This window comes from Aquarana catesbeiana, linkage group LG02, assembly GCF_042186555.1.
Source record: "Aquarana catesbeiana isolate 2022-GZ linkage group LG02, ASM4218655v1, whole genome shotgun sequence".
NCBI classification, from domain to species: domain Eukaryota; kingdom Metazoa; phylum Chordata; class Amphibia; order Anura; family Ranidae; genus Aquarana; species Aquarana catesbeiana.
Window position 1 is genome coordinate 742,189,977 of NC_133325.1, and position 26,932 is coordinate 742,216,908.

General features: G+C 45.8%; 1 protein-coding gene across 4 annotated transcripts in view; it reads right to left on the minus strand.

The window, feature by feature from the left end:
* The window catches only part of APP (amyloid beta precursor protein), a 356,861-nt gene extending 348,643 nt beyond the window's left edge, over positions 1-8,218 (minus strand). The window contains exon 1 of one of the 4 annotated variants that reach the window (XM_073617084.1): positions 7,988-8,218. In XM_073617084.1, the coding sequence (XP_073473185.1) occupies positions 7,988-8,041 (54 nt within the window). In that variant the 5' untranslated portion in view covers positions 8,042-8,218. The remainder of the gene's footprint in view (positions 1-7,987) is intronic. The other 3 variants (XM_073617083.1, XM_073617086.1, XM_073617085.1) reach the window with 3 other exon arrangements.
* Positions 8,219-26,932: the final 18,714 nt, after the last annotated feature.

A 26,932-nucleotide genomic window follows, 5' to 3' on the forward strand; every position in this document is an offset into this window, starting at 1 on the left:
AACTAAATGCTTTGTAACAACACACACTCAGGCTGGAGAACAAATGCCCCGAGCAATATGGTGTCATCTTTCCAATAAATAAAAGGTTCCGTGTCTCCTCTGTCACAGGAACTGCTTGTAGCAGAATCAGTAGATTGTTAAAAAATAGGAGTTTCTAAAAAAACACAAATAATACAGCCAATAGTAATTATTAAAAAAAAAAAAAAAATGTAGAATATTGATCCTGAGAGTTCTCAGATCGCCTATGGAGATCAGAAAATATATAATTTTTTTATTCCTGTTAAACTAAATTGCACACACAAATCTTTACGTCGAGTTTATTGCCTTCCTCTGATCAACTGCATACTTAGGGTTTTTTATACCTATATAAGAACCAGTTGCTACAGACAACAGCTACATCAAAGCGCAATGGTGCTATGCAAAGGGAGGTAACCCCCAGCAACAAGGTTGCATTTGCTTCCCATCAGCCTCTCAATGCATTATCGTGAAATGCAAAGTGCAGCAACTGATCACTCACCAGTCTGACTACAGAATGCACTGGCTGCTATAAATAGATGCATTTGCCCCCCTAAAATACTAAATAAGCTTAAAGAAGAACTCCAGGCAAAATGTTTATTTTCCCCATGCAGTGGAGTTCGCCCCCCCCCCCCACACACACACACACACACATAATGTAGCTGATGACTTTAAGGCTGCATTCACACTACAGCGTTTTGAATCACGGCAGATCTGCCCGCGATTTGGCGGCGCTGATGTGTGAATTACAAAACTCGGAACTCGCATTTGAGATACTAATCATTTGAAGGACAACTCAAGTCGCGGTGCGGGTCTGCCGCGATTGTCGTGCGATAAAACGTGTTGCAATCGCAGCAACTCGCACCATGATTCATGAGCTACTTTGGGGCGACATGCGTCCCGTGATGCTGGTTGCCGCGATTGCAGCGCGTTTTATCTCACGCCAGACGCGCACCGCGATTTGAGGCGTCATTCAAATGAATGGCATCTCAAAATGCGAGTTCCACGTTTTGTCATTCACACATCAGTGCGGGCAGATCCGCCGTGATTCAAAACACTGTAGTGTGAATGCAGCCTTTATATTAGGACAATTACCTGTCCTGGAATCCAGCGATGTCGGCACCCCAGCCGATGTTTCCATCGGCTCTCAGGTGCTGCCACCACCATTCATGGTAAGGGAGACCGGCAGTGAAGCCTCTCGGCTACAAAGCCAGTTCCCTACTGCGCATGCTCGAAGCACGCTGCGCTTTCTAAATGGCCCGGTGGTGGAAGGAGGCCGAACTTCCGAGTGATCTCGCCAAGGCAGATAAGGAAAGCTTCCACATTTGGGTGAAACTCTGCTTTAGGACCGGTTCACACTGCGAATCCACATCGCATGTTTCCCGGCGGCAGCTCACACTGCCCTACGCAAACTGCCGGGAGTGTCAGGTAAAAGTTAATGACACCCCCAAATCAGTTTGCATAGATTAAGGCTTACCTGTAGGTGCTTGAAATATCTCCCAGACCTGCACGGTCTAGGAGATATTTGCAAATCGCCGTAGGGCGCTTTCTTCTGTGCATGCGCTGGAGTTAGAAAGGGCACGCTATGCTGTCTCTAGCTCAGGTCATGCCGTCAAAGGCGGCTCCCGCGCACATGCATGGAAGTGACGTCACGCAACTCCAGCCAATCACAGAGCCGGAGTTCGCGGCCCCAGAAGGAAGAGGGGTAAAGAATGGACCCTCGCTACCAGCGAGGAAGACGGGGACATTGCGGGCTTCTCCTGCAAGTAAGTGTCGCATAATGGGCTACTATGCAATGCATAGCAGCCCATTATGCTTTACCTTTGCAGGGAAAAAAGAGGAAGTAACACCCATCAGGGTTTACTTCCTCTTTAGCTGCTTGTTCTGTCCAGGGGCACAAGGAAAAGCTATATTTACTCGACCCTCTGGAAACCAGCGCTCCCCCACATCCAGCGGTGGACTGTTCCTGCCGTCCTCACATCCAGAGCTGGTCAGGAACAGTCCATTCACAAGACCGCGGGGGGGGCGGGGGGGTGACCAGTCCTGTGTTAAGAGGATCGGCGGATTATTTATATAGTATATCGTAAAGAGCCGCGCGATTAATCGTGAAGAATCGTTATTGCGTTTTTTTCCTGTTGCGTTCTTGAAAAAAGTATGTTCTGATTCTTTCTATGCAGAGAATTATCTCTGCTCTGTTAAAGCCGACAGCCGTCAAAAGAAAGGGGGAAAAAAAAAAAAACGGGCATTCTGCCAAGAATCACAACATTCTTTAGCAGTGGAACTTAAGTAAAAACATTGTAACAATTTGTCCTTTAGATCAAAGGAATAGACTTTAGTGTGAAAATGAGGGAAGTTTAACCAATTAAACACTAAACCTTTTTCTGACATTTGTTGGTTAAAATCATTTTTTTTTTTTGCTAGAAAATTACTTAGAACCCCCTAATAGGGCTGGGGAAAAAAATCGATTTGAATCTTGAATCGAGTTGAGAGGTCAAATTGATTCAAATTTTCAGCAAATCGATTTTTTTTCCCCCCACCAGGACCGGAGCTGACACCGCGCCAATCATGAGGAGCTGCGGGCAGGAGTTTTTAGGCGAGGAGTAGGCCTAAGCCGCAGCCTCGCCTAAAAATTCCTGCCCGCAGCTCCTCAAGACCAGCGCGGTGTCCATCAAAAAAGAAAAAAAACTTGATTTGAATCGTGAATCGAGTTTTTTTTTTTTTAAATAATAATATCGCAGATGTTTTGTTTTTTGTTTTTTTGAAGAAAATCGCCCAGCTTTACACCCAAACATTATATATATTTATTTTAGTAGAGACCCTAGAGAATAAAATGGTGGTTATTGCAATATTTTATGTCACACTGTATTTGCGCAGCAGTCATTCAAATGCAATTTTTTGGGAAAAAATTACACTTTAATGAATAAAAAAAAAAAAAAAAAAAAAAAAAAAACACAGTAAAGTTAGCCCAATTTTTTTGTATAATGTGAAAAATTTTACGCCACGAGAATCGTGATCTTTTTATCCTAAGCAAAAATAAAAAAAATCGTGATTCTCATTTTGTCCAACATTGTGCAGATCTAGTATATAGGCAGATTAGGTATATAGTATATTGGCGGATTCTTTTATCTCCACTCTCCTCACCCCTAAACAAAAACGAGTAGTTAATCCATGCAATGTAAGCACGGCCCCACTGCATGGAAAAATAAAAATGTTGCCTGGAGTTTTTCTTTAATGCCTGTTCAAAATGTATAACTATTGCTAAAAATACAAGACTCCATAGGAAATGGTTAACAGGCTGATCAGATAGCGCTATAAACTCCCCCTGGAGCAGATCTGTTAGATTCCGTAACGTGGCAATGTACAGACTTGACAAATAAACGCCAGACGACGTTTGATGTTATTTTTGCACAGGCGCTGCCGAATTCTTCCCCGTCTGTGTACAGCTGAATGACGTTGTGCTAATTAAAGTCTGTGTGTTCTGTAACCAATGTGAAATAGGCAGCGAGGAGCAACGTGCGGCGTGGTCAAGGAGCGTGTTGGGGAGTTCAGGTGTCCGCAGGACGCACACGCTCTTAATGCAGAACGCTGCTTGGAAGTGAATGGTTCAGAAGGGAAGAGATGAAAGGAGCAGGCACATAAACACCTAGCGGTGGGGAGGCTCTTCCAAGCTGCAGCTTCCAACACAGCTTTGCATTGCAGCAACGCAGAGACGCCATCTTCTCTGGGTCTTAATCTTCCTTCAGTCAAATCCTTTTATCTATCGCCTCCTCAATACCCGCCCTAGGGAGGCAGACCCCCACACACCCACCCTTTCCCAAGGTGCCTAATTAGAAAGGCCCCTTTTATCCAGGCACAGGAAAGAAAAAAAAAAAAACACACACACACAAAAAAAAAAAAAAAAAAAAGCTGCGGATGAATACAGTCAGTCCATCCTATAAACCGTGTCATGTTTACCTAACACACAACACACACACCAAACCACCTGATCCAAGACAATGGGGTTAGAAGAGTGGGACCAGAGCCTATTGAAAAGGCTAAATCATACAGCTGGTGTCAGCAATTCAGCCCATTTATAGGGGGATCTGTGTGCCCAGCCAGGCAGCGGCGGCCAATTCCGAACAGGAAAACAAAACGCATTCACTTTGCTTTGATGTCTCAGACAAACCAGACACAGAGGAGTTCTACAGACAGTCAAATCATCGCCATTCGCTGCTGTAAATAAATACGGGTCATCAACGCAGCACAACAAGAGCCAACCATTAAAATAATAAATAGAATTGCCATTGATCATTAAGCTTTTTCAAACATATATCAAAGCTTGCAGAGTAAAGGGTTAAACTCCAATGACAAAGCCACTAAGTTCATTTATTTTTTTGCTTACTGTCCCAAATATTCACACCGCACCACCCAAAAATACAGAAATATATAATAAAGGACATGCAGAGATTTCGAAGGATCAAAGTCGATGTCATATAGGAAAGGGATGTACAAAGGGTAACAGGGGGGCATCGAAGGGTCAGCGGAGACAAGCCAAGGGTCACATAATAAGAGGGAGGGTACAAAGCAGGGTGGGGGGTTGGAAATACATTTGCATTAGTTAGCAGTTACATTAATCAGGCTGTTCTTCTATGGAAGTTCTGGAAATCAAAGTGTTTGGCATGCCAGTAAGGTGCAGGGTATGGACGGTGTGCTTGGCACCCAGTGCTGCAAATGAGACATGGGGGGGGGGGGGGGGGGGGGGCGCAGGGGTTCTTCCTCCTGTAAACCAGACAGGGCCTCATTATTGGAGGGGGTGCATGTCATGGAAAGAGGGGAGGTGAGCATGAAAAGGCAGGAAAATTGGATGCATAGATGTCAAAGGAGGGGCACATGAAAGGGCAATGCATGGCATGTAATCAGGGTGCAGATGATAAAAGGAGGACAACATAGGAGCTGTATGTGGACTGCAGGACCAACATGACACCATGGCATGGCAAGCAAAGCTCAGAGGCTGGGAATAGAAGAGGATACATGGCATAGAAAGGGGCAGCATGACATATAGATTACCAGGAAAAGCCACACACAGAAGAGGCTAATGGAAAGAGGTACATGGTACCCTGGCACTGCCAACCTAGTAAGGATAACAGCAAGGAAAAGAAGGATGCATGTCATTTATAGGGTACAGAAGATGCATGTCATGGAATGGGTAAGAAGGATGCATGGTATTTAAAGGGTGAGACCCGCCAGAAAAGGGAAAGTGGGTGCATGTCATGCAGTGGGTCAGGAGGATTCATGTCGTTTAATGGGTCAGGAGGAAGGGTAAGAGCTGGTAGGGAAGGGGTGCATGCCATTTAAAGGGTAAGGGATGGTGGAGCAAGGAAAGAAGGGTGCATGTCATGTAAATGGTATGAAGGATGCATGGTATTTAAAAGAAGAGAGCTGGTAGAAAAGGGAAAAGAAGAATGCATGTCATGTAAGAGGTCAGGAGGATGCATGGTGTTTAAAGGGTAAGAGCTGGTAGAGAAGGGAAAGGGGGCGCATGTCATGTAAAGGGTAAGGGCTAGTGGAGCAAGGAAAGGAGAATGCATGGTATTTACAGGATATGGGCTAGGGGTGCAGGGAAGGAATGGTTCATGGTATTTAAAGGGTAAAGAGGATGCATGTCATGTAAAATGAAAGGAGGATGCACGTCATGTAAAGGGTAAGGGCTGGCAGAGAAATGAAAGAAGGATGCATGGTATTTTAAAGGGTAAGAGCTAGTGGAGCAGGGAAGGGGTGATCTGTTGTATTTAAAGTGTAAGGGGGGTGCATGTCATGTAAAATAAAAGAGGGGTGCATGTAAAGGGAAAAGGCTGGGAAAGGACGATGCATGCTGATTAATGAGTAAGGAGGGTGCATGTCATGTAATGGGTAAGGGTTGGTGGAGCAGGGAAAGGGTTCTCTATGGTATTTAAAGGGCAAGGAGGATACAGAACTAAAAAGAGTAAAGGCTGGAGGATAAGGAAGGATGCAATGTAAATGGTAAGGAGGAGAGATATACAATGTAATGGGTGAGGACTGACGGTGCAGGGTGGGGGGGGATATGCCATGTACAGGGCTGGAGGATCACGTCAGGTACAGGAAAAGGGGGTTGGATTGTATTTAAAGGGCAAGAAGATTCAGTTTAAAGGGTAAGGGGCTTATGGAGCATGGTGAGGAGGATGAGCACCCTTCCATTGCCAATGTTACAGATGAGAGATGGGCGCCTGCCCCCCCCCCCCCGTGTAGCAGAAATCAGGGCCCCCCCCAGGAGGAATCAGGGGGGCCCCCCAGTGTAGGAGGACCCGGGGGGGCCCCCCAGTGTAGGAGGACCCGGGGGGCCCCCCCAGTGTAGGAGGACGACCTGGGGGGCCCCCCCAGTGTAGGAGGACGACCCGGGGCCCCCCCAGTGTAGGACGACCCGGGGCCCCCCCAGTGTAGGACGACGACCCGGGGCCCCCCCAGTGTAGGAGGACCCGGGGGGCCCCCCCAGTGTAGGAGGACGACCTGGGGGGGGCCCCCCCAGTGTAGGAGGACGACCCGGGGCCCCCCCAGTGTAGGAGGACGACCCGGGGCCCCCCCAGTGTAGGACGACGACCCGGGGCCCCCCCAGTGTAGGACGACGACCCGGGGCCCCCCCAGTGTAGGACGACGACCCGGGGGGACCCCCAGTGTAGGACGACGACCCGGGGCCCCCCCAGTGTAGGACGACGACCCGGGGGCCCCCCCAGTGTAGGAGGACTCGGGGCCCCCCCAGTGTAGGAGGACTCGGGGCCCCCCCAGTGTAGGAGGACGACCCGGGGCCCCCCCAGTGTAGGAGGACGACCCGGGGCCCCCCCAGTGTAGGAGGACGACCCGGGGCCCCCCCAGTGTAGGAGGACGACCCGGGGCCCCCCCAGTGTAGGAGGACTCGGGGCCCCCCCAGTGTAGGAGGACGACTCGGGGCCCCCCCAGTGTAGGAGGACTCGGGGCCCCCCCAGTGTAGGAGGACTCGGGGCCCCCCCCAGTGTAGGAGGACTCGGGGCCCCCCCCAGTGTAGGAGGACTCGGGGCCCCCCCAGTGTAGGAGGACTCGGGGCCCCCCCCAGTGTAGGAGGACTCGGGGCCCCCCCCAGTGTAGGAGGACTCGGGGCCCCCCCCAGTGTAGGAGGACTCGGGGCCCCCCCAGTGTAGGAGGACTCGGGGCCCCCCCCAGTGTAGGAGGACTCGGGGCCCCCCCAGTGTAGGAGGACTCGGGGCCCCCCCAGTGTAGGAGGACTCGGGGCCCCCCCAGTGTAGGAGGACTCGGGGCCCCCCCAGTGTAGGAGGACTCGGGGCCCCCCCAGTGTAGGAGGACTCGGGGCCCCCCCCAGTGTAGGAGGACTCGGGGCCCCCCCCAGTGTAGGAGGACTCGGGGCCCCCCCAGTGTAGGAGGACTCGGGGCCCCCCCAGTGTAGGAGGACTCGGGGCCCCCCCAGTGTAGGAGGACTCGGGGCCCCCCCCAGTGTAGGAGGACTCGGGGCCCCCCCAGTGTAGGAGGACTCGGGGCCCCCCCCAGTGTAGGAGGACTCGGGGCCCCCCCCAGTGTAGGAGGACTCGGGGCCCCCCCAGTGTAGGAGGACTCGGGGCCCCCCCCAGTGTAGGAGGACTCGGGGCCCCCCCCAGTGTAGGAGGACTCGGGGCCCCCCCAGTGTAGGACTCGGGGCCCCCCCCCAGTGTAGGAGGACTCGGGGCCCCCCCCAGTGTAGGAGGACTCGGGGCCCCCCCCCAGTGTAGGAGGACTCGGGGCCCCCCCAGTGTAGGAGGACTCGGGGCCCCCCCCAGTGTAGGAGGACTCGGGGCCCCCCCAGTGTAGGAGGACTCGGGGCCCCCCCAGTGTATCATCCTGCATTGCCCCCAGACAGATGATACAAAGAGAACAAGGTGTGATCCGACATTACATCACAATCTCCGGCATTGTATTCCCTGCTCCTCCCTCCCCCATCCATCCTTATTACCTCCAGAGTCAGCGCTCCGGCAGCCAGGAGAAGCACCGTTATATGGGGCAGCATGTCTGAGTCCGGGGACGGGAGCCGGGTGTGGGCGCTGTCGGGGCTCCTCCGCCTGTATACTGAGCTCTCCTCCTCCGGGCTGTGATCTGCGGGATCGGGACACAACCACAACGGCTCACCGCACACTCACATCCACGGCACTGCTGCGTCAGCTGATCCTGCCCACCGGTGTCTGCCAGCGCCACCTGGCGGCCTGAGCGCGGCACTGCGGCTGCATTGATACAATAGTGTGATGGGGAGAAATGTGTGGCAGCACTGCCAACTGAACCTTTCCCCTCCTCCTCATACAGTCACATGGACAGTCCGGCTTTTCAATCATTACAGTCACTCTATGTCTACAAAAGTTACTTTGTTACTATACAGTTCCTGACATTCTTCCCTTCTCAGTGTTACAGTATGCACGGCACCCCCAGCTTCCCTCCAGACGTGCACTTCTCCCTTCCTGCCACTGGGTGGTGCTTGTCCCTCCGGTATATGCAGGTGAATTGGGTTGTGGTCCCAGTCAGAGCATGCCCAGTTTGCTTGTCAACAGGCCCACCCCTCCCTATGTGGTGGTAGGTCTAGGTATGTCCCTGTGTGGTGATAGAAGGTCTAAGTATGTCCCTTTGTGGTGATAGAAGGTCTAGGTATGTCCCTGTGTGGTGATAGAAGGTCTAGGTATGTCCCTGTGTGGTGATAGAAGGTCTAGGTATGTCCCTGTGTGGTGATAGAAGGTCTAGGTATGTCCCTTTGTGGTGATAGAAGGTCTAGGTATGTCCCTTTGTGGTGATAGAAGGTCTAGGTATGTCCCTGTGTGGTGATAGAAGGTCTAGGTATGTCCCTTTGTGGTGATAGAAGGTCTAGGTATGTCCCTTTGTGGTGATAGAAGGTCTAGGTATGTCCCTGTGTGGTGATAGAAGGTCTAGGTATGTCCCTTTGTGGTGATAGAAGGTCTAGGTATGTCCCTGTGTGGTGATAGAAGGTCTAGGTATGTCCCTGTGTGGTGATAGAAGGTCTAGGTATGTCCCTGTGTGGTGGTAGAAGGTCTAGGTATGTCCCTGTGTGGTGATAGAAGGTCTAGGTATGTCCCTGTGTGGTGGTAGAAGGTCTAGGTATGTCCCTGTGTGGTGGTAGAAGGTCTAGGTATGTCCCTGTGTGGTGGTAGTGTAGGAGGACTCAGGGCCCCCCCAGTGTAAGAGGACTCGGGGGGGCACCCCAGTGTAGGAGGGGCCCCAAGTCCTGCAGTGCAGGAGATCGCCAATCACTTCAAATAGAAGATTGATACAATTCGCGCGGAGATCTCTACTGTTCCGATACCCTCCACGCTTTACACTTCATGCCCACAGGCACAATCATTACTTCCCTCTTTCTACCCCACCACTATAGACGAGGTTGCTAAACTACTTGCTAATGTCCACCTTACCACCTGTCCTCTGGATCCTGTTCCCTCACAAATGCTATGTTCACCCTCTGGCTCTATTCTACACTCTCTAATCCACATCTTCAATCTCTCCCTCTCTTCTGGCATCTTCCCCAACTCTCCAAAACATGCACTTGCCAGACCCATACTTAAAAAGCCCTCACTGGACCCATCCAATCTTAACAAGCTATGCCCCATCTCCTTGCTCCCCTTCTTATCCAAACTCCTCGAACGTCTGGTCTACAACCGACTGAGCATCCACCTCGCTGATAATAGCCTTCTTGATCCCCTTCAGTCTGGATTTCGTCCTCAACACTCCACAGAAACTGCTCTCCTAAAGCTAACAAACGATCTACTAAGGGCAAAAACCAATCGACACTATTCTGTACTCCTACTCCTGGACCTCTCTGCTGCCTTTGATACGGTTGACCACCTCCTCACCTCCTGGTTCTCTTCCTACTTATCCAACCGCACCTTTAGCGTTTCCTACAACTCTACTTCCTCTTCTCCTCTTCCTATCTAGGGTCCCCCAAGGTTCTGTTCTTGGACCACTCCTATTTTCAATCTACACCTCCTCCCTGGGTCAGCTGATAGCCTCCCATGGCTTCCAATACCACCTCCACGCTGACGACACCCAAATCTATTTCTCTACCCCTCAGCTCACTCCCTCTGTCTCCTCACGTATCACTAATTTACTATCCAATATATCAGTCTGGATGTCACACCACTTCCTCAAAACTCAATCTATCCAAAACCGAACTTATAATTTTTCCTTCCCCTTCCCCTCTCCCAGATCTCTCTGTCAAAATCGATGGCACAACTATAAGCCCATCCCCACATGTCAAGGTTCTAGGTGTAGTCCTGGACTCCGAACTCTCCTTTAAGCACCACGTCCAATCACTGTCCAAATCCTGCCGACTCAACCTCCGCAACATTTCCAAAATACGCCCCTTTCTAACCAATGACACAACAAAGCTCTTAATTCACTCCCTGGTTATCTCTCGCCTCGACTACTGCAATTACCTTCTCATTGGCTTACCTCTACATAGTCTATCACCTCTTCAATCCATCATGAATGCTGCTGCCAGACTCATCCACCTTACCAATCGCTCTGTCTCTGCTACCCCTCTCTGTCAATCCCTCCATTGGCTTCCGCTCGGCCAAAGAATTACATTCAAAATACTAACAACTACGTACAAAGCCATCCACAATTTAGCCCCCAGCTACATCACTAGCCTAGTCTCTAAATACCAACTTACTCATTCTCTTCGTTCCTCTCAAGAGCTTCTGCTCTCTTGCTCCCTCATCACCTCCTCCCATGCTCACCTCCAGGACTTTTCCAAAGCTTCTCCTATCCTATGGAATGCACTACCCCAATCTGTCCGCTTATCTCATACTCTATTAGCTTTTAGACAATCCCTGAAAACCCTCCTCTTCAGAGAAGCCTACCCTACCCACACTTAACAGCAAATGTTTTTTCATTTTCTCCATCAGCTCACTCCCCACAGCGATTACCTTTTGTTTCCACTTTACCCTCCCTTCTAGATTGTAAGCTCTAATGAGCAGGGCCCTCTGATTCCTCCTGTATTGATTTGTATTGTAAGTGTACTGTCTGCCCTCATATTGTAAAGCGCTGTGTAAACTGTTGGCGCTATATAAATCCTGTTTATTAATAATAATAATAATAATAATAGTAGGTATGTCCCTGTGTGGTTGTAGGTCTAGGTATGTCCCTGTGTGGTGGTAGGTCTAGGTATGTCCCTATGTGGTGGTAGGTCTAGGTATGTCCCTGTGTGGTATTAGGTCTAGGTATGTCCCTGTGTGGTATTAGGTCTAGGTATGTCCCTGTGTAGTATTAGGTCTAGGTATGTCCCTGTGTGGTGGTAGTAGGTCTAGGTATGTCCCTGTGTGGTGGTAGTAGGTCTAGGTATGTCCCTGTGTGGTGGTGGTAGGTCTAGGTATGTCCCTGTGTGGTGGTAGTAGGTCTAGGTATGTCTCTGTGTGGTGGTGGTAGGTCTAGGTATGTCCCTGTGTGGTGGTGGTAGGTCTAGGTATGTCCCTGTGTGGTGGTGGTGGTAGGTCTCGGTATGTCCCTGTGTGGTGGTGGTAGGTCTAGGTATGTCCCTGTGTGGTGGTGGTAGGTCTAGGTATGTCCCTGTGTGGTATTAGGTCTAGGTATGTCCCTGTGTGCAAAGCGCGTCGGCAGCATCGCTTTTCGGGTGCTATTACCCCTTCCTCGGCTGCTAGCAGGGGTTAAAAGTGCCCCGCTAGCGGTCGAATAGCAACGCTATAACAGCGGTAAAGCCCCGCTAAAACTATCAGGGCTTTACCGCTAACGCCCGCATCACCCCTGTGTGAAAAGGGGTCTTACTACTGACCTCTGAGTCACTTCTGAGCTCTGCATCACTTACTACAGAGTTCAGAGGTCAATGCTAAGTGAGTCAGAGGTCAATGCTAACTAATGGAGAGTTTTAAATGAGGCAAAGGTCAGTGCTAAGTGAGGCGGAGTTCAGAGGTCAGTTCTAAGTGAGGCAGAGTTCAGAGGTCAGTTCTAAGTGAGGCGGAGTTCAGAGGTCAGTGCGAAGTAAGGCGGAGTTCAGAGGTCAGTGCTAAGTGAGGCGAAGTTCAGAGGTCAGTGCTAAGTGAGGCGGAGTTCAGAGGTCAGTGCTAAGTGAGGCGAAGTTCAGAGGTCAGTGCTAAGTGAGGCGGAGTTTAGAGGTCAGTGCTAAGTGAGGCGGAGTTCAGAGGTCAGTGCTAAGTGAGACGAAGTTCAGAGGTCAGTGCTAAGTGAGGCGGAGTTCAGAGGTCAGTGCGAAGTAAGGCGGAGTTCAGAGGTCAGTGCTAAGTGAGGCGGAGTTCAGAGGTCAGTGCTAAGTGAGGCGGAGTTCAGAGGTCAGTGCTAAGTGAGGCGGAGTTCAGAGGTCAGTGCGAAGTAAGGCGGAGTTCAGAGGTCAGTGCTAAGTGAGGCGGAGTTCAGAGGTCAGTGCTAAGTGAGGCGGAGCTCAGAGGTCAGTGCTAAGTGAGGCGGAGTTCAGAGGTCAGTGCTAAGTGAGGCGGAGTTCAGAGGTCAGTGCTAAGTGAGGCGGAGTTCAGAGGTCAGTGCTAAGTGAGGCGGAGTTCAGAGGTCAGTGCTAAGTGAGGCGGAGTTCAGAGGTCAGTGCTAAGTGAGGCGGAGTTCAGAGGTCAATGCTAAGTGAGGCGGAGCTCAGAGGTCAGTGCTAAGTGAGGCGGAGTTCAGAGGTCAATGCTAAGTGAGGCGGAGCTCAGAGGTCAGTGCTAAGTGAGGTGGAGTTCAGAGGTCAGTGCTAAGTGAGGCGGAGTTCAGAGGTCAGTGCTAAGTGAGGCGGAGCTCAGAGGTCAGTGCTAAGTGAGGTGGAGTTCAGAGGTCAGTGCTAAGTGAGGCGGAGTTCAGAGGTCAATGCTAAGTGAGGCGGAGCTCAGAGGTCAGTGCTAAGTGAGGCGGAGTTCAGAGGTCAATGCTAAGTGAGGCGGAGCTCAGAGGTCAGTGCTAAGTGAGGTGGAGTTCAGAGGTCAGTGCTAAGTGAGGCGGAGCTCAGAGGTCAGTGCTAAGTGAGGCGGAGCTCAGAGGTCAATGCTAAGTGAGGCGGAGCTCAGAGGTCAGTGCTAAGTGAGGTGGAGTTCAGAGGTCAGTGCTAAGTGAGGCGGAGCTCAGAGGTCAGTGCTAAGTGAGGTGGAGTTCAGAGGTCAGTGCTAAGTGAGGCGGAGTTCAGAGGTCAATGCTAAGTGAGGCAGAGCTCAGAGGTCAGTGCTAAGTGAGGCGGAGTTGAGAGTTCAGTCCCAGGGAGAAGAACAGACATAAGTGAATCCTCTTTCTGTGTCTCTTTTAGGGCACTTTCACACTGAGGCTCTGGGGCATCGGCGGTAAAGCACCGCTATCTTTAGTGGCACTTTACTGTAGTTTTAGCATCGCCTTTCGGCCGCTAGAGGGAAGCTTTTAAACCCCACTAGCGGCCGAAAAAGGTTTAAAAGCTTTGGTGGCGCTGCCCATTGATGCTGCTTGCAGGACTTTTTTTAGCGTCCTGCCAGCGTACCACTCCAGTGGGAAAGACTCAGCAACCAGCACTTGGGCTTTCACACTGGAATGACAGGAGAGGCGCTTTACAGGCACTATATTTTTACATATTTTTAGCGCTATAGCGTCTGTAAAGCGCTTCAGTGTGAAAGTAACCTTACAGCTGTGCGTGTTTCAGGCAGCTGAAGAGGAAACGCTTTTTTTTTTGCCAGGGCGGGGGCAGGCTCTTAAAGACGGCACAGTGACTAGGGGGCAGGGCTATGATTGGCTTGTACTCCCACTGCCACGATGGCCTTTAGCACCCGCCCCCTCCCCGTACAAAGCCAATCACTCTTAATCACAGCACCGCCTCCCTACTCCCTGTGCTGGCCCTTTACCACCCACCCGCTCCCTGGACTAAATAAGCCTTGTTTCTTCTGTAGCTGCCTGTATTAGGCGCAGTTGAAGGGGAGACAGAGAAGCTAGGAGCCGAATACTGAAACGACTCTGCAATTCAGCATGGATTGGGGGGACACCAGGATTTCATTAAATTCTTGGGATGGTCCCACGCAATCCAGGGCACTTGGGAGGTATGCACAGGGAGTGATTAGGGTGTGCTCAGGCACACCCGGCACACCCCCTGTGAACGCCTGTGTGAGGAGGTAAGGCCCTGCACACTGAGCAACACCTGCCACAGCAAGAAGCTCATGTACAAAATTTTGGCACCGCAAGCACGTTAAACGGTTTGTTACGATTCTGGAATCGGAGCGGGTATTCGTGTCATGTGACCGCTGTGATTGGCTGTCACAGCAGTCACATGAACGGGAAGCTCCCGATCGCAAGGATACATCGGAGCTTGCCGATCCCAGCCGGCTACCATGCCGGGACTGTGCAGGAAGTGCGCTCACAACACATTAATTGTTTTAAGTCTGCATATATGCAGCCGCTCAGCATTATAAGACCCACCCACCGAGTGGCGACATAAATGCTTGTGATTGGTGCCAAGAGGTTAAACTTTGATAAAAAAAAACTGGAAGCGCTGACAGACAGCGCTGGGATTCACTCAGACAGTCCGGGTTTTGAATCATGTGTCCGGGTTTCTGTCTCTTGAACCTCGGACACATTATTCAGACCGGACTATGGCTGGGAGAGGAGCTTGGCGGGAGGGTGAGTTGAACCCGGGATGGGAGCGGAGGTGGAGGTCCAGGCATGGGGTGGTAGTAAGGGGAGCAGAGGTGGGGGTGGGGGGGAGTCTTTGTCTGGAACATTCAAAATGGCTGCAGGTGAACGCAGTACTCCCACATTTGTCCAGGCTGAGAGGAGAGCCGGGGCATCGGGAGAGCCAACAACCAGAGGAGGGCAGGGACACACTGGAGGTGCGAAGGGATCATTTCCAGGTGAGTAGGCGACACAACGTTCTGGGAGAGACATGTACCCACCGAGTCAGGGACTGCTGGTGTACTGAACACTGTACAGTCTGCCGGGACCATGAGCACCTACCAAACCCTGTGTGACCTACCAGGCAGTGTATTTACCAGGGGATGCCCTCGCCCACCGGAAGAATACAGTACACACAGGAAGACCCCTTCCCCCCAATACTACACCCCCTTCCCCCATACTGTACAAACCAAGGTACTCCCCGATCCCCCTCATACTACACCAGGAGATCCCCTGCAAATCTACACCGGGAGCCTCCCCCTAAACATTACAGACTCCTGCAACTATTCTACATTACATAGTTCTCACCAAAGCGTTCATTATCTTAATGAAGATCTTCTTTAACCCCTTGACCCTGGAAGGTTTTACCCCAATCATGACCAGGGCATTTTTTGCTGTTCAACACTGTGCTACTTTAACTGGCAATTGCTTGGCAGGCAACACTGTACACAAATGGCATTTATATTATTTTTCACACAAATTATTTTTTATTATATAGACAAAAAAAGACTGGAAATAAAAACAATATTTTCTACTTTCTGTTATTTTAAAGAAGAAAAACCTCTAAAATGGTATTTTTAAGGCAATTAAACAGAAAAAAAATATATAGAAAAATATAATTTTATTAATACACAAATTGTATAAAATTCTTATGGAAGGAACCACAAGAAAAACCATATGTACATATACTACAATAATATTATACAAAAATGGACAGAAGTGGTGAAAATCCTACTACAACCATGAAACCATCCAAACAGATAACAGAAGATGAAAAGTAGTGGAAAAGTCTTGGACTTTCCCACTACTTTTCATCTTCTGTCATCTTGTGGTTCCTTCCATAAGAATTTTATAAAATTTGTGTATTAATAAAATTATATTTTTCATTTTATTATATATATATATATATATATAAATAAAATGAAAAATATAATTTTATTAATACACAAATTTATATATATATATTTATTTATTATTTTTTTCTGTTTAATTACCTTAAAAATCCCATTTGAGGTTTTTCTTCTTTAAAATGTGTAAGGGATGATGGCAATTTACACGCCAAACCATGAGAGTCAATTAATTTTCTACTTTTTGTTATTATTATTAGACAGGATTTATACAACACCAACAGTTTATGCTGCGCTTTATAAAACATATTCAATAAAAAAAATTGAATTTCTTCATAAATTTAGGCCAAAATGTATTCTGTTACATGTCTTTGGTAAAAAAAAAAAATCCCAATGTATTTATATTAACCACTTGACCTCCTGAAGATTTACCCCCCCTTATGACCCGGCCATTTTTTGCTATACAGCACTGCGCTATTTTAACTGACAGTTGCACAGTCATGCAACGCTGTACATAAATTAAATTTATATAATTTTTTTCCCACAAACAGAGCATTATTTTGGTGTTATTTGATCACCACTGCATTTTTTTATTTTTTGCACTATAAACAAAATAGACAATAAAAAAAAAAAAAAACACAATATTTTTTACTTCCTGCTATAAAACAAATCCAATCCAATCCAAAAAAATGTAAAAAATCGAATTTCTTCATAAATTTGGGCCAATATATATTCTGCTACAAAATCCCAATACGTGTATAAAAATTATAGCGTCTACAAACTACGGTATATATACTGGAATTTTGTTTTTGTTTTTTATAGAAAAAAAGACCTCTACTTGTGCCACATCCAAATTCTCCTAGTCACTACAAAATTAGCAGGAACCAGTCCTGTTGATAATGGACATTACTGGCACCCACATGAGACAGAATACAAATTATTAAAAATAGCAGTCTTTATTTACACTATTTTAAAAATAACGCCATTGCGTTAGTGAGTTATTTTAAAATCAATAATGTCATAGTTGTCATATGATACATAAGTCCCAATTGGGACCAATATGCAGACACCTCTTCTTAATAAATGTATACTCAAGACTTAGGAGTAGAGGTGTGTGTATTTTTATCCACTGGTCTTGAGTATACATTTATTAAGAGGTGTCTGTATAGTGGTCCCTTTTGGGACTTATGTATCATATGACAACTAGGGATGAGCCCGACATTCAAGTCGAACGTAAGTTCGACTGGAACATCGAGTGTTTGCCCGTTCGCCGAATACTAAACATTATAGGGCGTTTGTGGGAAATTTGAGCGCCCGCGGAACGCGCCATAATGAACGGCGAGACCGTCAATGCACTGCGAGATCGCAGTGCATTGACGGCTGCTGATTGGCCAAAGCATGCACCTGACCTGCATGCTTTGGCCAATCACAGCGGGCTCTGCTATGAGAGGCATGATTGGCCAAAGGCAGGGTGCCTTTAGCCAATCATGGCTCAGGGGGCTGAGTCTACACCCCACACTATGTAAGGCTGCTTACATGACAGACGTTTTTTTCAATGATTTTTATCTATATTACCGAGATCCGACAATTCATTACAGCCGCGATCAGTTTTAAATTACATTTTTTCCTTTAGAAATGCCATTTTGCTGTGGTACTGTTCTAAACACGGCAAAGATGCGCAACTTTACAAGCATACTATAGACACCCCCCCAGGCATGATATTTAAAGGAATATTTCATTTTTATTGTGTCACTTTAAGCATTATTAAAATCACTGCTCCCAAAAAAAAACGGCCGCTTTTAAAACTTTTTTTTTTGCATTGATACATGTCCTCTGGGCAGGACACCTTTTATGAAAATAACTTGCATATTAACATGTGATAAAAAATTACCGCTGTTTGAAAATTCAACCAGATATAAAAATTTCATCAAAGCGGCACTGCTGTCAAAACGTATTGACTGACTAGCATATGTATATAAACATATACGATAATTGTATAGAAAAGGTGTAGCGCACAAAAACATTAAAAAAAATAATAAAACAGTATAAAGTTCATAATTAGAAATGCATCCAGGTATAAGGAAAAGTGGAGCCAATCAGAGCCATCACCACCAAGGAGAAAAAACTTCTATTGAATGGAATCCACCATGGAGGAAACTTCTGAAGGGGACAGAAAGCCCATCACCATCACCCAAAATAACTGACCCTTACCATCAGTGTATGGGCTATACACATAGTATGTAACCAGATAATAGAAACGATCATCCTAGATTAAGGAGCGATCCACTGCACATGCAATGCCAAAGCATCCCTCTCCCACTGGACCAGATGGAAAATCCTAGGAGCCCCTCCTCTGAACAGGATAAATTGCCAGGTGTGTTCCAATAGGCGAATGGTAGCTAGAGAATCATATACATGTAAAGGGTAAAAAAGGAACACTTCTTGATAAGGGATGTTTATTGAAAGAATAGATAAAATAAACTTACATTTGCTGAAAAGTAAGAAAGCAAAGAGAAGCGACCAGCGCTTCTAACCATCAAGATGGCTGCCGCGTCTCCGTCCATCCACGTCCAGCGTCACTCGTCTCTGACGTCGCCCAGCGTTTCATCATCAACATGCGTCCACAATCAATGAATACAAAATATTAAATAGACTAGCAAAATGGCAGAATGGTAAAATAGTATAGTGGATGATATAGAGAGTACAGTCATCCCTAATGACATTATTGATTTTTTTAAAATAACTCACTAACGCAATGGTGTTATTTTTAAAATATTGTAAATAAAGATTGATTTTTTTAACAATTTCTATTTTGTCTCATGTGGGTGCCAGAGTCGGAGTCCATTATCAACAGGACTGGTTCCTGCTAATTGTGTAGTGATTTTTTTTTTTATAAACCAGAAACAATAAAAAATGACCTCGCTTCACAAACACAAAAATTTTTTTGTAAGCCGCAGTTCCAATTGTGAGGCATACACAAATAAACAGATCAAATAATATACAAGAACCGCGCTAAAAAATTGAGACAATATACTATAGAGAGTATATTGGACAACATCCAGCTTTGAATTTAACAAAAATAAAATTAATGTAAATTAAATGTAAATTAAATACCTAAAATCATAAAGGATCAAATAAAGTGACATAAAAAATAAATTATAAATAATTGTACAAAAAAAGTCCCAAAGCCAATTCGGTATCCAATAGTGATCAAAATGAATTTATCAAATGGCACCCAGTGAAGAATCCACCACCTGTAGAAAAACACGCTTACCAAAGGCAAGCTACAAGACAGCTTGTATTTGCATATGGATATCCGATCACTAGACACAACCCATTCGACCTCCTTGAAAGAGGGACATGGGCAGGAAGGCTCCGTCCAGCGGGTATAGATAATCAACAGGGGGGACTAGAAAAGAGGATCTCCATAGTGTGAATTGGTTGGCGCGCTGACGTCATCGATTTCATCCCGAACGGGTGTATGCAGGCCGGCCGGCTGTTTTTATCTTCGTTTATGCCATTTTCCATGCAGTTGATGTAAGTGCATTATTCTTCTTTTAATAAACTTTCTTATACCGATTCACACTATGGAGATCCTCTTTTCTATTCCTCTGGGTCCCCCCTGTTGATTATCTATACCCGCTGCCTGTGTCCCTCTTTCAAGGAGGTCGAATGGGTTGTGTCTAGTGATCGGATATCCATATGCAAATACAAGCTGTCTTGTAGCTCGCCTTTGGTAAGCGTGTTTTTCTACAGGTGGTGGATTCTTCACTGGGTGCCATTTGATAAATTCAGTTTGATCACTATTGGATACCGAATTGGCTTTGGGACTTTTTTTGTACAATTATTTATAATTTATTTTTTATGTCACTTTATTTGATTCTTTATGATTTTAGGTATTTAATTTACATTTAATTTACATTAATTTTATTTTTGTTAAATTCAAAGCTGGATGTTGTCCGATATACTCTCTATAGTATATTGTCTCAATTTTTTAGCGCGGTTCTTGTATATTATTTGATTTTTTTTTTTATATACTAGTAATAGCGATCAGTGACTTAAAGTGGGACTCTGATATTCCGCCACTAACTGACACTTTTGACACTTTGTGGGAACCAGTGACACTAATAAAGTGATCAGTGCTAAAATATACTGTCACTGTACTAATGACACTGGCTGGGAAGGGGTTAAACATCTAGGGTGATCAAAGGGTTAACTGTGGTCCTAACCAGTGTTTATGTGTGTACCATGAGGTGCTTTCACTAAGAGACGTGCTGGTTTTTATTCCCCGCTGACAGGAGAGAGCTCAGGACGTCTTCCTCCTTGCTGATCAGCAGGTGCCTGCAGCTGGGAAAGGGTTAACATCTGGGGGGGGGGGGGGCTGATCTGCTTGGCGCTGCTTTTACTAACTGATCTGCCTTTTTTTTTCTCCCTTTATGGAGAAAAACAGCCAGATTGCTGTTCTGTGTACAGATTCCTATGTGTTTGTATACACAGGACTGTGTGCTGTGATTGGCTACAGCCAATCAGCAAGTCTCAGCCATAAATTACTGTCTGGGACCTGCTGACTAAATCCCGCTGTGTCCAACCACAGCGCAGGTGAGCAGGGGGCATGCTCCCCAAACCTGGATGCAAGTCGGTAACGTTTATTTACGTTGCTGAGCCTGCAGCTGCAGGTAGTTCAGGTAGGCTCAGATAAAGTGTTAGCTCTCTGACTATTTTCAGTGTGCACAATAAACATGTTCAATTTGTTTAGTTCTGAATTTGTTTTTTAACGAATTTAGACAAATTAGTTAATTCGGAAACATCCAAACTTGCGTATCACCGAATTTTTCCGAATGTTCGAAAATCCGGAAATCCAAAAATAAGAATGAAAATCCGAAAATTCTAAAGAACGAAAATAAGAACGAAGATCCAAAAATTTAAAAACCCAAATATTCAAAAATCTGAAATAATAACTAACTAATAATAACTTAACTATTACTAACTATTAAATTATAGGTATTGGAATTTCCTTTCAAATTTGGCTGTTAGTAAACGTAACGAATACGAATGTATCTGAAGTTATGAATTATCCGTAGTAACGAATGCCGAATTTTCAAATTTACGAACTCCGAATTTTCGAAATTTTGAATTTACGAATTACGAATTTCAAATTTATAAAAAAAACAAAAGACGAATGAAACGAAAACAAACACATTTTTCAGCAGTGCACATGTCTAGTACACAAAATCCTATGTAATGGAAGTCTTATTTGTTTTTTTAAATGATTGTACTGAGGTTTATACATATCTGTGAGACACTTACTTGTGGCACAGTGCAAGAGTGCTTTTGAGTGCTTTTGTTTTATTTACATAACCCTTTAGGGCCCTCCCACTGTTAGCACAATTTGGCCACACCCACTGTTCGCCACCGTGTGCTACACGCGCCACATTACTACACCCCTTGGGCTATCCAAAGGTGTCCCAGGTCTTTTACAATCCTATAGTGTATACTAGGATTTGCTTGAAGAAAAGGTGGCAACCCTACATCATCATCAATCACCATCACTCTCTCCCATTACTGGGGCACCCTGTGCACTGCAGCTGGGACAGTGCTGGGAATGAGGTGCTCATATACTGTAATGCCGCATACAGACGATCGGAATATCCGACAACAAATGTTCTTGTCGGAAATTCCGACCATGTGTATGCTCCATCGGACATTTGCTGTCGGAATTTCCAACAACAAATGTTTGAGAGCAGGTTCTCAAATTTTCAGGCAAAAAACTTTGTTGTGGGAAATTCAGAGTGTGTGTACACAATTCCGATGCACAAAAGTCCACGCATGCTCGGAATCAAGCAGAAGAACCGCACTGGCTATTGAACTTCATTTTTCTCGGCTCAGCGTACGTGTTGTACGTCACCGCGTTCTTGACGTTCAGAATTTCCGACAACATTTGTGTGACCGTGTGTATGCAAGACAAGTTTGAGCCAACATCTGAAGGAAAAAAAATCCACGGTTTTGTTGTCAGAATGTCTGATCGTGTGTACGCGCCATATGAGTAGATCTGATGGAAGCTCAGTCTCTGGACAATTGTCAGCCATGGTTGTCTGGTCATCTAACATCATCCTTATTGACAGAATGTAAGTTCTGCAGGCTTTGTGGCTACCTGGATCCATTCTGTCAGTACCTACAGCAAAGAAAACTGTTACAAAAAAATTCAGAAGCATAGTACATAATACCTCTGGTTACTACTTTGTGTGAAGCATGCAACCCGGGAGATATCACAGCAAAAATGTGTCTGGCGGGTACATAGTAAGTTTAGAATTATATACATTGCATGAAGGCATAATGCACAACAACGATATATACAGTCAATAAGATTTATTATATATAAATTATATAGTGACGTAATAGTATAGTACCATATTAGTTCATATTGTAGACATTGTAAAAACCAAACTCATTGTTGTGTGTCTCCACAAAATAATAAACATAGCCTTTCTTGGTTGGTACAATCCAAATTGGAGTAGATGTAGGGCAGGTGTCTACAAGAATTGTTAAAATGACTAAGATTTAAAATAGATATTACGCTGGTATGGATCCCATTTATTTTGAATATCCATGGGGGTTCACTATCGGGGACTGCTGTTTTCTACTCTTTCTTGGCCGGGTCTCCAGCCCTCCATGCTTGCCCCCAGTCTCTCTAGCATGTCTGTAAGTCGCATTTTGTCTGTCGGCACAGGGATAAACAGGTGTTCTGTCATACCCGTGTAGCCAGTCTATGTCAATGTCATTGTGACGGAACTCTTGGCACCCAGATTAGGTGCTTCCTTCTGCCAAACAGTGCTTCCTGCCCCCCAAACTGTTCCGAGCAGACCGAGGGCTAATACCAGCCTTTTACCCAAAGCATCATACACAGACAAGATATTGGGATAGAAGAACCAAAGGAATGGCTGTTTTTATTGAACAGAACTACAGGTTTTTATACAATTCAAAAGTAGGTCAGTCACCACAATAAAACTAAATATTACCCAAAACATCACACAATGGTTTAGAATAGATAATGAGGTAGAGCAGACACATGGCTAATCGCATCATAGAGGATCCTTCAAGAGTAAAGCCTCATACACACGCTTAGATTTTCGGAACACCGAACGTCCGTTTTTTGTGGCATACTAGTCTCATATTGAAAGTGAAGAGGTTACTCACAATACAAAATTTTTCTTACAACAGAATATAACGTCAGAAATGACGTAATGTGTTGAATAGTTTTGTATGTATTCTTTTGTTTCTGAGCATGCGTAGTTGTGCGAAAGCCGTATTAATAAAACAAGAATCGGACATTGAGTTCACATCTGATAATTTTATAGTCTGCACATCTAGCTTTTGTCTGACGAGATAGCGAAACCGGCTGTCGAAAGCACCGTACTAACGATCCGAAAATCGTCAGACAGCTCATCGTACGAATTTTTCCATCCTCTTTTCGTATTGTGTGTACAGGCCTTAAAGCCCCATAAACACTATTAAATTTTTTGAAGATTTTTGTCTTCAGATTTACCAAAACCATGTAGTGCAAGGGCCTGCCTGATTGCATACAAATTGAAGCTCTTAAGGTTTGACCTCATATTATATGGTTTTGGTAAATCTGAAGACAAAAATCTGCAGAAAATCTAATAGTGTGTATGGGGTCTTAAGCCTCGTACACACGATCGGATTTTCCAACGGGAATGACAGGCTGTTGGTGGAAAATCCGACCGTTTGTACGCTCCATCGGACAATTGTCGGATTTTCTGCGGACAAATGTTGGATGGCAGGCTTTAAAATTTTCCGCGGACAAAGGTGTGTTGTCAGATTTTGTGTACACAAGTCCGTTGGACAAAAGTCCAAAGTACAAACACGCATGCTCGGAAGCAAGGACGAGCCAGAAGTGGTCAGTCTTGTAAACTAGTGTTTATAATGGAGAATTGAAAAAAAAAAAAAAGAAAGAGTTTCCCCAGGGTGGGGTTTTTAGGCAGCACAATGACGAAGTGGAGTCAATAATATGTAAAAAAGTATAACAAATTTATTAAGTATGTACCATGAAAGCTAAAACAATGAGCTCCAGTGGGGGGCACTTAAAATACAATTAAATTAGATGAGCTGAACATACATTGGCAGACATATATTCATAACAACGCTTGGTAACATGAATATTAAACCTGACGCGTTTCGACCCCTATGCTTTGGGTCTTCTTCAGAGGGTCAGCCTGCTGGAAACATATACATAGATAGAATTGGTATACATATATAGGTTCCATTAATATAATAGTAATTACATCCACCGTATAGTACATAAATCCAGTATAGTTACCCAATAATGTGTGTCCAGCAGAAAAAGAAAAAGAAAAAAAGGCCTCCCACATGGAGATCCCCTAAAAAGACTGTCCTCCCCTCTTTCCCCGAGGGAGAATCCCAGGCGTCTCTATCGCCAACACGACTTAGACCAGGGCAGTGAAAACAACGACGTGACTTACGAGAGGTCACACTCTTGAAGCACCGCCCGCCAGGCCAGACGACCAACCAGGGGACACAAAAACACACACGCGATGAGAATCAGAGAAGGCGTCCATAATGTATTTCATTACCATACTATATCTATTATGTGGCCAGAACAGGCCACTAGGGGACAAAAGTCTCCAATATGTATCATGAGCATAAATATAAATATATATAGTATAATATAATTCATAAACCATATAGGGTATTGGCAACCACTCAGTCAGTGCTCTATATAAATAAATATTCGTGTTAGGGATAATACCGTGAAGGGGTGAGGATGTGGTAGGGAAATAACAAAAGTGAACGGTGAAGAAACAACAATATAATGTGAGGATGTGGTGAGCAAAGAAAAACATGTGAATCAAGCAAGGTGAACAGTGAAAAAGGAGGGGGGAGGGGGGGGAGGCAGGGCGGGAGCAGGAGGAGGGGAAAAAGGGGGTGGGGAGGGAAAGAAGGGGGAAAGGGGGGGGAGGGGTGGAGGTGAAAAATGGGGGGGGGGGGGGAGGGGAAAAAAAAAAAAAAGGAGAGGGGGGGAAGGAGTGGATGGAGAATGCAAGAGTGATCAAAGGAAAAAATAGATTCTCAGGTGTGAATATAAAATATTACCTCCAACAGGTGCTAGATAGCGTATGTGTTTGCACAGTATTGCCCCATATAACTAGACTGTTGCTAGTCAGCCAACCCGGGACTGGCCACAAACTGTATCAGGCTCAGTGGATTTGTATCCAACTCTGAGTCCAACAGTCTAGAAATAAACAAAAGGAGATCAAATAAATTAAAAAATGTAAAAGAGAACATAGTAATTGTACCATTGTGAATAAATGAGGGTCAGTGTGGAATAGGTTAATTTCCACATGAACCCCCATTGTGGGGCAGAGAATGGTGCAAAACAAAGAATGACACATCGCTGAGTGAGTACTTACTGAGTGAGAAGCGGCAAGTGCTTGTTGTTCACCAAACAGGGGAAGACTGAGAGTGTGTTGCCAATACTACCTTTATATTGTATATTGGGGGTGTGTACCTCATAGTGATTCGTCCAGGTCTGTGCATTCCCCTGATCGCCCCATGGCGGGCGGCATGGCCGCCATTGAGGCAGCCGAGCGTGGCCTCCCCGGCGTTCAGGAAGAGCCTGAGGCTCCGACTGATCGTCACTCCCGTCGAAATCTCGCGATGTCCATAACGTCACATCGCATACGCGGGGCCCCGCGCATGCGCAGCGACGAAGAACATCCGAGAGTGTTCCGGAACGCCGCCGGCAAGGAGGAAAAGATCCCCAACACAGCGCCCGGTGGCCATCCGAGCGCCCAATGGGGAAACAGGGGGGGGAGGAGCCACCTTATAGGCCGGCCCATCCCCCCCCCCCTTGCCGGGAAGCCATATCGTGCGTCACCCCCGATCCAGAGGTGAAAGCGAAGACAGTACCAGAGGTCCCCCACTCAGAGGAGAGGCAATCCTAGAGGGGGAGGGGGAGAAAGACACAAAATAAAAAATTATAAACATAATACATGTATTCTGATTCACAATACAGAGATAGTGCCGTTCTTACTAAACATTGCCTATGTAGCATGTATATGTGTGTGAGGAGCATCAGTACAGGAAGGAAATTTCAATCACATGTGTTGGTAATTGTACAGCATCAGATTAAACAGTAGAATAATAGAGGGGAAAATAAAATAAAATAAATTAAAATAATAATAATAATAATAAAAAAAATAAATAAATAAATAAATAAATAAATAAAAATAAAAATAAAAATAAAATAAGAAAATAAAATGGGAATAAAAATAATAATAATTATAACAAAAAAAAAAAAAAAAAAAAAAAAAAAAAAAAAGAAAGGGTGCGTTGGAAACGGGAGAGCGGGAAATATAGGAAAAAAGGGGACATGGTTGGAGAACCTGATAGTATTTTATTTGGTTTAAACCTAACTATTGCGTTTTTCCAGAAACAAAGCCCTTTAAAAATGGAGCAAACGAAATGGCCTCATTCAATCCAGGGAACGAGGTGGAGTTCAATTTAAAGATCCACCTCTGTTCGTGCTGTAACAAGATTTTGTTCCAGTCGCCGCCTCGCGCTGGTATATGGATTCGATCGAGTGCGGCGAAGGATACTTTTGGCATTCTGTAATTGTGAGTTTCCATTACATGCCGCCCAAGTGGCAAAAATGGATTGCTGATTTGCATGTGATAAATATGTTTTGATATCCGCTGGTGGAATTCTTGTTTGGTCTTGCCAACATAGTGTGCTCCACATTCACAAGACATGAGGTACACCACTCCTCGTGTCTGGCAGTTGGTGAAGTGCGTTGGTTTGAAGATCGACCCATTTGGGAGCTGAAAGATCTTTTCACGTCTTATATATTGACAATACGAGCAGTGTCCACAGGGAAAAGATCCCAGGACAGAACAATGTTTTCGTCTTTTTTGTGCACTTTTGAACTCGCTCTGAACTAATTTGTCCCTTAACGAAGTAGCTCGTCTGTAGGTAATAGAGGGGGTATCTGAGATGAACCTACTGACTTTCGGATCATCCAAAAGCATAGGCCAGTGCTTACAAATAATGCTTCTGATCTCATTGTGCTGTCTAGAGAAACGCAAAATCACCCTGGTGGAATCCATACCAGGGTCGACTCTCACTTTCTCTTTAAACAGCAACGCATGTCTCGGTTGTGC